This window comes from Abramis brama (assembly GCF_963993115.1).
Source record: "Abramis brama genome assembly, chromosome: 4".
In the NCBI taxonomy this organism is placed as follows: domain Eukaryota; kingdom Metazoa; phylum Chordata; class Actinopteri; order Cypriniformes; family Leuciscidae; genus Abramis; species Abramis brama.
This window is the reverse complement of record NC_139966.1, coordinates 34,419,197-34,432,175: the sequence shown is the minus strand read 5'-3', so window position 1 is coordinate 34,432,175 and position 12,979 is coordinate 34,419,197. Positions and strand designations below refer to the sequence as shown.

Below are 12,979 nucleotides of genomic sequence, written 5' to 3'. Positions count from 1 at the left end.
TTAATCAGACATCACTACAAAATGGCCGACACCTGATATTACATTTACATTTATTCATTTAGCTGACGCTTTTATCCAAAGCGACTTACAATTGCTATACGAGGTCGCACGCCTCTGGAGCAACTAGGGGTTAAGTGTCTTGCTCAGGGACACATTGGTGTCTCACAGTGGATTTGAACCCGGGTCTCTCACACCAAAGGCATGTGTCTTATCCACTGCACCATCACCACCCGCACTATATAGTGCACTATATAGTGCACATAGATTTCTATTCAAATGACTGCATTTCGCTAAGCAAGTTGCTGCAGTAAATGTGACTGCACCTTAAGAGCAGCCTTAACATTCTGCTTAACATCTCCTTTAATGTTCCACAGAAGAAAGAAAGTCACAGGTCTTAAACAATATGAGGGTGGGTTAATGTGGGTTAATAGCTCAAATAATTGTTTAAGTTTCAATTCAGGCAGGTTAAAGATCATGTAATTCTAAATGTATTCACATTTTACTGTCTCAGATTAAGTGTTCGTGCCTTCACTCAACTGTTTGATGAAGAAAACAGAGAATTTGCACATCCCCTTTACAACGACACTTACCTCTCCCTCCCTCTATTAACTCTATCAGGTAAGGCACTGTTATCTTTATTTATATATGTGCTTTTTAGTGTTTAGAATCGACAGCACAGTTGAGTTGAGGGTTGCTGAGAAAAGAACGTGACACAGGCTATGTCCACTACCGTTGTGTCACAACTCCAACTTATTTTTTATTTTTTAATTAAATAGTGAAATTTTTGTCATTTATGTTTTTGTCACTCAGCACCACGAAATGGCCTCACAGGAGGAATCACGGCTGCTACATTTCTAGTCGCTACGGTGCTCGCTGTGACTGCCTTACTGATGTACAGAAAGAGGGCTCACAAAATGTGAGTACACACACAGACACTTGTTTTAACCCATCTTGTTTGTTACTGTGCTGATGAGTATTTGTGTCTGTGTGTTTTAAGAGCTGTGCAGGAAAGTCCAGTGATGAAAATGTGCATGTGGAAGGCCTTGCCTACCTCACAGATGTGCTCAGGCATAAGGAGGTACCAAAATACTTCTGTTTATATTAATGATTTATTATTATAAGCATTAATGTTATTGATTATGAATTGTCTCTATTATGTACTAGCCCAGTCCAAGCAGCCCACTTTGAGTCCCATCTTGCTAAACTGCAAGCTGATTCCAGTTACCTATTATCTGAAGAGTTTGAGGTAATACACTGCATATAATCAAACGCTAAATATCTGTAGTCTATCAAAGCAGTAATGGTACAGTACAATAGCAAACTTGGCTTTTGGCTTTTGGCTTTCTTAGTTGGGGACATTAAAATTGAATTTAATATTCAACAATAATATTGATCTGCCTGCATTGATGCCATTATATGAGAACCGAACTGAGCTGGACGATGACATCATGGTTTTCTCCAGAGCGGCTATATAATGAACTAAATTAATAACTTTTTACAACAAAAATGAAACATCACTGAACTTACTTAAGCTGGACTGTGACACTATTTTCTTCTGGAAACAAACTTTGTTGCATTATTTTCCTGTTATCTCTGTAAAGCTGCTTTGAAACAATCTGTACTGTAAAAAGCGCTATATAATTAATGTGACTTGATTTGACTTGAAAGCCCAGTTAAGTCATCATTCCACTTAATCTACATTTTTTATTAGCAAATAAGCTGAAATGTACAGCCAACTCCAGAATTATTGGCATTTAAATATGAGCAAAGGCGGCTGTGCAAATAAATCTGCATTGTTTTTATCTTTCATTCCAAAAATTCACACAATTCTAACCTTTCATTGAAGTAAAACAATTGAAAGTGGGGGGAGACTCACATTATAAAATAAATTTTATATTTATGTTTTTCTCCAATGCATGTTGACCACTAATATTGGCACCCCTAGAAATTCTTATGAGTAAGTTATCTCTGAAGTATATTCCCATTCATATTTAAGTTTTTTTTATTATTATTATTGTCCAGACGTGATTTCCTGTTCCACAGGAGTATAAATATGAGGAAACACAAAGGCCAAATTCCCTTAATCATTCATCACAATGAGTAAAACCAAAGAATATAGTTCTGATGTGCAGCAAAAGATTATTGAGCTTCGCTGTAAGAAAATAGCTAAAGCATTGAAAATCCCATTTCCCATTTCCACCGTCAGGGCAATAATTAAGAAGTTCCAAATCCAATCAACTAAAGATGTTACAAATCTGCCTGGAAGAGGACTTGTGTCTATATCGTCCTAATGCACGTTGAGGAGGATAGTTTGAGTGGCCAAAGACTCTTTAAGGATCACAGCTGGAGAATTGCAGAGATTAGTTGAGTCTTGGAGTCAGAAAGCCTAAAAAAATGTATCAAACAACCCCTTTATCACCACATGGTTCCAAAAAAAAAATTCTCCTCGTTCATCCAATAACAAACTCCAGCATATTCAGTTGTCAGACACAACTGGGCTGCGTTCCAGTCCACTTTTAGACACGCACTTGCAAACTTCCCTAAGCACTTCCCCTCGAGGGAATCCTTGCCGCCATTTTGAAGTGCGCTCCACTTCGTGAAGTGGACGAGGGAAGTTTATATGGACAGACCCTCGTTCCCTTGATTTTGACAGAGGGAGCGAGTCTACTTCATATGTACACTTCAGGCACCTATATGTCCAGTACGATGCAGTACGATTGTGACGTCACCACAGATCTCGTCTAATCACCACCACAACAAACGACTCTATGATATATTAATTATATATTTTTTAATTTAAAACAACCCAAACACACCTATATACATTTGGATGCAGTATTAAACAAATTCTAAAAGGGAAAAAAATGTAAATAATAAATCAACTCCATAGCTGATTCCAAGTGATCAAGGGCTTAGGATGTTCCAATTCAGCCCATTGCAGTTTCCGCTAGTAGTGGGCACTCATGTAACGTAAGCAATGACGTACATCCGAGTGAACGAGACAGAGGGAAGTTAGCGAGTGAAGGGTATGACAATTTTGGACTGGAACGCAGCCCTGGAACTTCAAAAGGGACCTGGTTCTATGGTCAGATGAATCTAAAAAAAGAGCTTTTTGGCAGCAATCCCACCAGAGGGATTTGGTGCAAACAGGGATAAAAAGTACCCACGGTTAAATATACCGCTGGATCTTAAATGTTGTGGGACTATTTTTTTGCTGGAGGTCCTGGACATCAGATACATGTCTGATAAGATCATATCATGGATTCTAGCAAATACCAACAGATAAAAAATCAAAACCTGACCACTTCTGCTAGAAATCTTATAATGGGCCGTTGTTGGATCTTCCATCAGGACAATGATCCACAACAAACATCAAAATCAACACAAAAATGTGTCACTGAGTATAAAAAGAAGCTTCAGCCATGACCATCCCAGTCACTGACCTGAACCCTACAGAAAATGAGTGGGTTGAACTGAAGAGAAGAAGCACCAACATGGAGCTGGGAATCTGAAGGATCTGGAGAGATTTTCTATGAAGGAATGGTCTCTGATCTCTTGTCAGGTGTTCTCTAAACTCATCTGGCATTATAGAAGAAGACTCAGAGCGGTTATCTTGTGGAAAGGACGTTGCTATAATTGGGTGCCAATAATTGTGGCCAACGTGAACTAGAGAAAAATATTTATTTCATAATGAGATTTCCCCCCACTTTGAATTGTTTTACTTCAATGATAGGTTCGAATTTTGTGAATTTTTTTAAAAGAAAGATCAAAAGGATAAACAATGTAGATTTATTTTTAAAGCCCCCTTTGATCATATTTAACAAGGGAGCCAATAATTCTTGAGTTGACTGTATATATAATTTGGATGTGTTTTGCATCAACCTTTACCCAATGTTAAAAAGGGCCTAAAGGAGGTGGGACGGACCCAAACTCAGAGTGCTGCACGTCTACTTGGGAACCGAAGCAAAAATCGATACAACAATATACTTCCCTGTAAGTAGAGACATATGACATTGTCATAAAAATACATTCTGAGTATATTAGACTTGCCATGATATCACAATTTTCGATTATATCAGTATTTGCGCTGGTTGGACGCGAGGTGGTCCTATGGGGGTAATTTTCGCTGTGCAGTTGCCTACACAATAACGCAAAGCATCTTTATTCCAAATTTTTTATTAAATTTTTTATTTATTGTAGCTAAAATTTTAAAAGAAAATGTAAAAAATAATCAAAATAAATTATTAAATGTATTAAAATTATTAAATGTATTAAAATGAAATGTATACACACGTCACTTCACAACATTTTATTTAAGGCTATTAAATACATTATTATATTTATATAGGAACTATTGTTGTTAAGTAAGTTTCATTCAAAATACTATATTTGCACCTTTCAGAAATGTTCTGTTTTTTAATACTGGTATCATCATACAGTACGGAGCCCCCCTAGTCCCACTTTGTCAAAAAAAATAATAATTATAACTATCTTGTGGCCTCAAGATAGCAACTCGTGGCCTCAAGATAGTATCTCGTGGGCTCAAGATACTATCTCGTGGCCTATTTTAGTTCTTTACAATGTGTGCTCAAATTAAACAAGAACTATCAGTAGTTTAGTCCCTCTTCTCATTAACCACTTTAATGATTAATTGGCAGACGACTCAACGCGTGTAAGACTGTCTTGCTTGAAGGACGACCCCTGCTCAGACTACATCAATGCTAACTACATACCTGTGAGTTGACTTATGTTTTTCATTTGACAGTTCATTGGCTACAAACTGTATGGAATCATGAGTTGTGTGGTTTAGGATTTAAAGGTGGAGGTTCATGGAGGTTGTGGATTTTATACTAATACTTAGCAGTGACTATTTTTAATGTTTTTGAAAGAAATCTCTGATGCTCACCAATGCTGCATTTATTTGATAAAAAATATAGACAAAACATTATTTATAATATATATATAATATTATATGTATATTTTCTATTTTAATATACTTTAAAATATGATTTAATTTAATGTGATGCAAAGCTGAATTTTCATCAGCTATTACTCCAGTCTTTCAGTGTCACATGAACCTTCAGAAATCATTCTAATATGCTGATTTATTATCGGGGTTGGAAACAGTTGTGCAGCTTAATATTTTTTTTATAACCTGTGATATGTTTTTTTCAGGATTCTTTGATTTTAAAGAACAGCATTTATTTAAAATTTTTTGTAACAATATACACTACTCTTGGAATCAGTCATTTCTTTCTGATGAACTGATAAAAAGTGACAGTAAAGACTTATATTGTTATTTTGAATAAATGCTGTTGTTTTTTCTTCTAATATTAAGCAACACAACTGTTTCCAACATTATCTAGGCTATAAATGAGACAGATGACATATGTCTCTCTTTTTTTTTTTTTTTTTTTTTTTTTTTTTTTTTTTTACATTTGTATCATTAGAACAAGTTGAAACAATACTTTTTGTTTGTACTGTTAAAATGTCAGCTTCTGGACCTTCAGCAAGCACTCTATGTGAAATTGTCTCTACTGTATCTATTGTTTGTTTCATTTTTACTAACAATTTCTTAATAAAAAAAAAAAAAAATGTGTCCCCCGTTCATGAACCTCAAAGCAGTCAACGGTCCTTTTTGTCCACAGGCTCAAAAGTATTTCTGTATCTGTTTAACAGGGAAACAATTTCAGATGGGAGTATATTGCCACACAAGGGCCTCTCCCAGGTACCAAGGATGATTTCTGGCGTATGGTGTGGGAACAAAATGTTCACAGCCTTGTAATGGTAACCCAGTGTGTGGAGAGAGGCATGGTAAGTTTGTTTTTGTTTGTTTGTTTACTTTTATTGTACCCCTTAGCAGAAACTAGTTTTACAGCAGGGAGGTAACAGACATACAGATAATACATAATACACAACCCTAGTGAAAAAAACCTATACCAAAATGTTTTTGAAATACATTTATTTCATACCAAGTGTACTACAAATCTATTTACTTATTTACTGACATATCGCTTGAGACTTAATAATCTAAATATTATAATTCAACTTTATTTGGAGCACTTTATTGCACTATGCACATTTCTTAATATTAAGCCTAAAATGTGGTTTCATATCACTATTGGTAAGGATAGTATGTTCACTATATAATATCAGTCTTTAAATTCAAGATATTTTTAAGTGTACCTAAAGTATACTTGCAATAGTTCCACTTTAGCATAATCAAATATACTTAAGTATATCTTTAGTTAAACCTTAGCACTACTTCCGGATAACTAAAGTCCATTGAGTATTTTGCAGACTTTAAGTATATCAATTTAATATAACAAAAGTACAATTGCAGGGTATTTATATTAAGTACTTTGTAACTCGGTATGTTGATAAGGGAAGAAGGAGGCGGAAACCGGCGAACGTTCAAACACTTTAATCATGTAAAATAAACAAAACACAAAACGAAAGTAAAAGCGGCAGCCCCTCACGACGACTGCCGTACACAAAGAACAAAACATAAATGTCCAGACCTGGTCCTCTCTCGTCCTTCACTGTCATCGCTCCTCCTTTTATGCTTTCGTAGCTCCACAATGTTAGAGTAACTGTTCTAAAATCATTAAAATTCATAGGCACACTATTTTTTGGCACTGGGACTATATTAGATTTCTTCCATTTTCTTGGGGAGTTTTTATACCTTGAGAGAAAAATATGGTGAAAATTTCCACATGGCTGTTATGCACTTTAACACCCTGCCTTCTTTTTTATCAGGAGCTGGACTTTTCTTTGCATCTATATTTTGAAAAAGACATTTAACCATGTGAAGCTCAAAATGTTCACAATTACTATATCTTGTCCTCTGTTTAAATCAAACCTTAAATAATACTCATTCAATTCATCAGCAAAAGTCAAATCCGAGTTAAAACCATCCAATTCATCTTATTGGTATCCTTCCTCTCAATACCTGCCAATGTTTTAATTCTCATTCCCATTCTCTCTGATCTTCAACCCTATTTTTAACCTATCCTTCTTCATTTCTGCACTCAGCATTTTACTGATCTCTCTCAATGTGTGTTCATCTGAAAACCTTTTTTCTTTTTTTGCTAAATCTATCCAGTCTTTGCACTCAAAACACCCCTGTAGGGTCGTCCGTTCAAACTTGGACTCTTATTTTCTTAACTTTCTCCCTATGCAGCACTGATTTATAGTGAAGAGGCTTCTAGTACTATTTTTCTAGTGATGTGTGCTCATGTCATACTTTTGTGAATGTGTATGATTCAGGTGAAGTGTGATCGCTACTGGCCGATTGACAGTGAGCCTTTGTATTATGGTGATGTTGTGGTGCAACTGCTTTCTGAGAAGGTCCTCCCAGAGTGGACCATTCGAGACTTCAAGATATCATGTGTAAGTGTTAAATAATTGGATATATTATACAACAGAAATACAATTATTCATTACTTTTTCAAAATTAAATTGTGAAAAAAATCTTCACTGTTTGTTTTTTGTACTGTTTGTCTATAGTAATTATGTGTGATGTAAAGTACAGTTGGATATATTGTACATCAACGTATACCAAGTATATACATCATCAGTGCAATTGTATTTGCTGTGCTAAATTAAATTTATGCTGATTTAAATAATAAAATATTTGCATGACTGTATGACAGTTATGACAATGAAAATATGAGGAAATGGAAATGTGCTGAAATGCAAATGATTGTTGTGGTCCTACAAATAGGATTCATTTAGAATTTGGACATTTCTTTGCAAGATTCACCAGTTTGGGAAACCTCTTTGGAAAGGAATTTTGTAATTTGCTATTTAGATGCCGTGAGTGGCATAGAAACCCTTTTTAAGCATGTATGAGGACAGAAAGTGCATGACCGAATGACTATAAAATAGCAACAAGCAGTAGTTCTGAAATCTTTTTTTCAGGAGGGTCAGTTGAGATACCCCAGGATGGTGCGTCAGTTCCATTACACCATTTGGCCAGATCATGGAGTACCAGAGACAACCCAATCGCTCATTCAGTTTGTGCGCATAGTCAGAGATTACATTGACAGGACAACCAGTCCTGGAGTCACTGCAGTACACTGCAGGTATCTGTGTGTCACCTCCTAAAAAAATGTAAAAGACATTTCAGACTGTTCACACTCAAAATCATATTTACAATAGATATATGTTTTCTTTCTCTCAGCGCTGGTGTGGGCCGAACTGGCACTTTCATTGTGCTGGATCGTGTTTTAAAGGAACTAGACAGGAAATGCACAGTGGACATTTACGGCTGTGTGTCTGATCTACGTCTGCATCGCTCATACATGGTACAAACTGAGGTATGAGTCTGTTGCGATATCAGCAACATTTACAAATGGCAACAATGGAACTGAGTTGATCAATTTCGAAGGGTTGAGCCAAACCTATCTGTCACAGGACAGATCACAGTCTACAGGCCCATTCATTCACACCAAGAGCGATAACTAAAAAGATATTAGTGTCCACACCAACAGACGATAATGTTATGTTGTTGTCTGCTGCAATAAATGCACAAACTTTTTAAACACTGATTGGTGGATTCTGATTGGCTATCAATGATCAGGTCCTTAAAAAGTCCTAAATTCAGTTTTAGCAAATTTAAGGCCACAAGTCTTCAAATCTTAAATTGTATAAGAAAACAGTACGCCAAAAGAGAAGTATGCCCAATGCATAGAATTTGAAAAACAGTAGTCAAAAAGTACATGGATGACCTACTACTTCCGCCGTTATTCTGAAGTGCGTATTCGATGGGCACGTTACTATCCCATGAGGCAAATGGTAATGAAGCAACGCAACTGATGCTGATAGGTCACATAAAAATTACAATGTGTTGGATGAAATACGTTGAATTTCATTCATACTACCCATGTTCATACTATATACATACATGAACATACTTTTTTAAAGGTAAATTGAAATTAGGGCTGGGCGATATATCGCATGACATTGTTATGCGCATCTCGTCAGTAAAGCCGGTTCCTTGATTAGTAGTAAATCGCCATCACCTGCTTTCAGATGGAGCGGCATTTACTACACAGAGCCATAGTTCACTGACAAGCTGAGCCATATCGCATTAATTATCACGGACGTATCGCCTGCAATAATTAATGCGATATGGCTCAGCTTGTCAGTGAACTACGGCTCTGTGTAGTAAATGCCGCTCCATCTGAAAGCAGGTGATGGCGATTTACTACTAATCAAGGAACCGGCTTTACTGACGAATAGTTTATTAGTACAAATAGTAGTAGTACAAATATCACCATGGCCCAAGGTCATGGTGCAAAAGACCCTAGGTTGAAATTACTCCGAACCATCCCTTTAAGAGAGACTACAGTGTTTTGTGCCTAAAATATTAACTTCTGACAGTATGAACCTGAACAAGTTAAGATGGGGTGGGGGTGAAAATATTTTTCTCTACAAAAGGGGGGACCAGTAGAAAAAGTTTGGGATCCACTGGTTTAATGCCTAATAAAGAAGTATTTATAAGCACAGCGCTGCTGTGTTTACAGATGTAACCAGAAACCGATATATTTCATAGGTGCCATCTACTAGCAGAGAATTAATTTGCATTATCATTTTGTTGTTTTTGTTCAGGCCAATGTGAAAATTGGCCCATATTTTTGTGCAGCATACACATTCTTAAATGTTTGTGATTTCGACTTAAGTAAAAGTTACACTATTTACGCCATTAGATGACGGCAAAGTATCAGTAGCAAATACTTGTATATTTAAAGGAACTGATGCAAGGTTGTAAACAAGGACATTATTTTTTACTTTAAACAACACCTTATAAGATGCAACTGACAAATGCAATGACTAGCACTGTTATGGGAATCCTCTTAACCGCTAAAAGAATACTAAGAAAAATATCAGTGGACATTCAAACAGATTTTTTTTTATGAATATAAAATCTATACACACTTAATATTGACCTGAAGAATAAATGCTATATCAGATGTAGGTAATACACTCTCTTTGTCATACGTCTCTCTTATAATAATCTACTCTTCATAATACAATAAGCTTTAATGAAGCAACTCATCGTTCTTACATTGCTAGCTCTAAAAGTGCCTAGAATTAGGCTTTGGCTCAACTGTTAAACTAAACTTGAAACCTTGGCAGAAGGAAGTAGTTCCACACAAAAGAGGGTTTTTAAAGACAGTCTATTGTTGTTTCTTATTTATTTACACAATTGTGCCGTAGAACTGTTGTATAAAAGCAATTTCACACATGTAGATATAGCTCTATATCAGCAAGGCTGTGATTGCCTCCGCATGGCCTAATCACAGCTGTACTAATATAGCAATATCGCACTCCTACTCCTATGTGATATTTCACATTTACAGTTTAAAATCATAAACGTTAGAAATAATCATTTATAATTTTGACTCATTCCTTTTCTAAAAAATGGTTTAGGCTGAAATGTGAATATTATTATTTTATAAAACTGTTGTACTAAAGTTGTAAAGTTGTTTAAATTGCATTTTTTACAGTCATTTTACAGTTTAGAATGTTACCACAAACATTGCTCTACCCTGTTCATATGGTATTCATTTTTATTTGTGCAGGCCTTAAAAAAGGTATTAAAAATACTTAAATTTGATTTTATAAAACACTGCAGATACCCTGGTTATAGTTGTAGTGTGGACTTCCCTATTCTCATTTAATTAGAACGATTATTAAAACTTTATAGTTATTGTTATAGTCATTGTCTTTGGTGTGAACGGGCCTTAAGACACTTGATTTCAGTCAGAAATCAATTTATTAATCGTGTATTTACTTACTGTAGTTACTGTATTGCCTCTGTAGTTTAAATTAAATGTGTGAAATGGTTTATAAGCACCCTAATATGCTGGGTTTGTCTTCTGCAGTGTCAGTATGCTTATATCCATCAGTGTGTGCGGGATGTTTTGAGGGCTCGTAAACTTTGCTGTGAACGAGATAACCCTCTTTTCCCCATCTACAACAACTTATTATAAACGTAAGTATTGTATGTGCCTGTGTTTCACTTAGACATTGTATGGATGCAGTTTTAAAGCACAAAACCATAAAATCTAAATAGCAATCCCTCTCCTCCAGTCACTCAAATAAAACACCCTTCCATTTATTTGCAACACCCACTTCCAATCAATTCTCAAAGGACAAAATCTAGACACATGCTATTTTTTTTCTTGTGTCTATAGCCATTAGTAATAAAGGGGAGGGAAGATTTTTATTTTAAAATTTCTGTTCTTCTGTTCTGTTCTTATGTATGTGTGTATCTGAAAATTCCATGTATTTTTTTTTTCCCCCACAGAGTTTGTGTATACAGGATATCAGGAAGACTTTTTCCCCTCATTGAACAAGAACAGAAGATAAGCTTTTGTATTTCATCAATGGTTTTAATAGCTGTGCATAACAAAGATATATGCTTTATTTTTATACTACTTTTTCATGACATACTGTACTGCACACTGTTTTGTAATTATTTATGTTTTATGCTCATTTTGTTTAATAGATCGTATTTAGACTACTGGCATTTTCTGGAATTTAGTATTGATTTTCTTAAATGGGTCAATGACGTGACATGTCAATTCTGGTGTCCAAAGCATATTCATAATATTAAAAATATATGCATTTTTAAATACACTACATTAAATGACTTGACTTCCCCCTCTTAATTACTCATGCGAGTATTCATTATAAATAATTCATCTTTAAGGAACTATTGAGCTCAAAAGTCCCAAATGTCATTCCGGGTAACTGTCCCAGCTTAAAATCTGAATACAAAAATATGACAGAAATGTAAAAAAATAAATAAATACATATATGAATAAAAGTATTTAAAATCTACTTGGGCAAAATTTGTGTTGATTTTTTCAATGATACCTACAAATACAGTGATAATACTATGCTTGTTTACATTTTTATGACAGAAAGTAATAAATAGTCATAAAGGTCCAAATTGTGATTTATCTAATGTCATTTCTGGATAACAGACATCAGTGACCATTTTGGACCATAATGCATTTTGGTATGTCATGTTCAACACGATCTCATGAAAATGCGTATCTATAACACAAATTTTATTTATCATGCAGTTTATAGCTACGCAAAAAAAAAAATTTTTTTTTATGTGCATACGATACGCACTGTAAACCCCTTGGGTAGGATTAGTGGTGTGGAGTAAGTGCGTATTACATACCATAAAGTGCGTTTCATATGCACGTAAAAACTCTTTTTTGCATATAAATTGCACAATAAATACAATTCGTGCTATAGATACGCACTTTCATGAGATCGGACTGTCATGTAATATAATATTGTGTCCTTTTGGATAACACAAATAAAACATTTCTAATGTTTTTATATTAGAAAACGATCTATTTGATCTAAAAGACTGACTTAAAGTGATGATGGCTAAGTTTTCCAGTAGTTCCCTTTCAAGGGAACTCGCGTTGCGTCGAGAATGACGCTATGGGGGAACGCTTTGCGTGATGACGTCTTGAAGCACATGTAAAATCAGTCCAATGGTGTGGCGGAACTTCAGAGGCGGGTGACGTCACGTACCAGGAAGCTATAAAAGCTGGCCTGAAACAGAAAACGGAAGCTTTCTGAGTCTTCAGTCGCGCTCTGTGTTGAAATCTGTCCTTGTTATTTGGTGTTGTCTGTCTATATATATATATATTCAGTATGGCGAGCAAGCAGCAGTTTAGAGTGTGTGTTCATCCTTGCCCGCGTTATATAACGGGAGGTGATACTCACACTCTTTGTGTTGTTTGTTTGGGAGAGGAGCATGCCCAGTCAGCACTCGAGGGTGGTGACTGTGTGCATTGCTGTGCGCTTCCATTGCGTACGCTCCGATCCCGCTTGGCTCGGTTCAATCCCGACCACGCTCCCCAGGGCTCGGGTCCCGCCGCTGCCGAGGCACGGCGTCGATCTCAGACCTGGGGTTCACAGATGGATTTATCAGTGGATG

The 12,979-nt window shown here is 35.8% G+C and overlaps 1 protein-coding gene across 1 annotated transcript in view; it reads left to right on the top strand.

The window, feature by feature from the left end:
• ptprb (protein tyrosine phosphatase receptor type b) overlaps positions 1-11,852 on the top strand; it is a 50,370-nt gene extending 38,518 nt beyond the window's left edge. The window contains exons 19-30 of the mRNA XM_084111749.1: positions 512-618; positions 811-916; positions 998-1,078; positions 1,165-1,246; positions 3,903-3,993; positions 4,659-4,735; positions 5,680-5,814; positions 7,270-7,392; positions 7,924-8,087; positions 8,186-8,321; positions 10,893-11,002; positions 11,318-11,852. Coding sequence (XP_083967875.1) covers positions 512-618; positions 811-916; positions 998-1,078; positions 1,165-1,246; positions 3,903-3,993; positions 4,659-4,735; positions 5,680-5,814; positions 7,270-7,392; positions 7,924-8,087; positions 8,186-8,321; positions 10,893-11,000 — 1,210 coding nt within the window. The 3' untranslated portion in view covers positions 11,001-11,002; positions 11,318-11,852. The remainder of the gene's footprint in view (positions 1-511; positions 619-810; positions 917-997; positions 1,079-1,164; positions 1,247-3,902; positions 3,994-4,658; positions 4,736-5,679; positions 5,815-7,269; positions 7,393-7,923; positions 8,088-8,185; positions 8,322-10,892; positions 11,003-11,317) is intronic.
• The last annotated feature ends 1,127 nt before the right edge of the window (positions 11,853-12,979 follow it).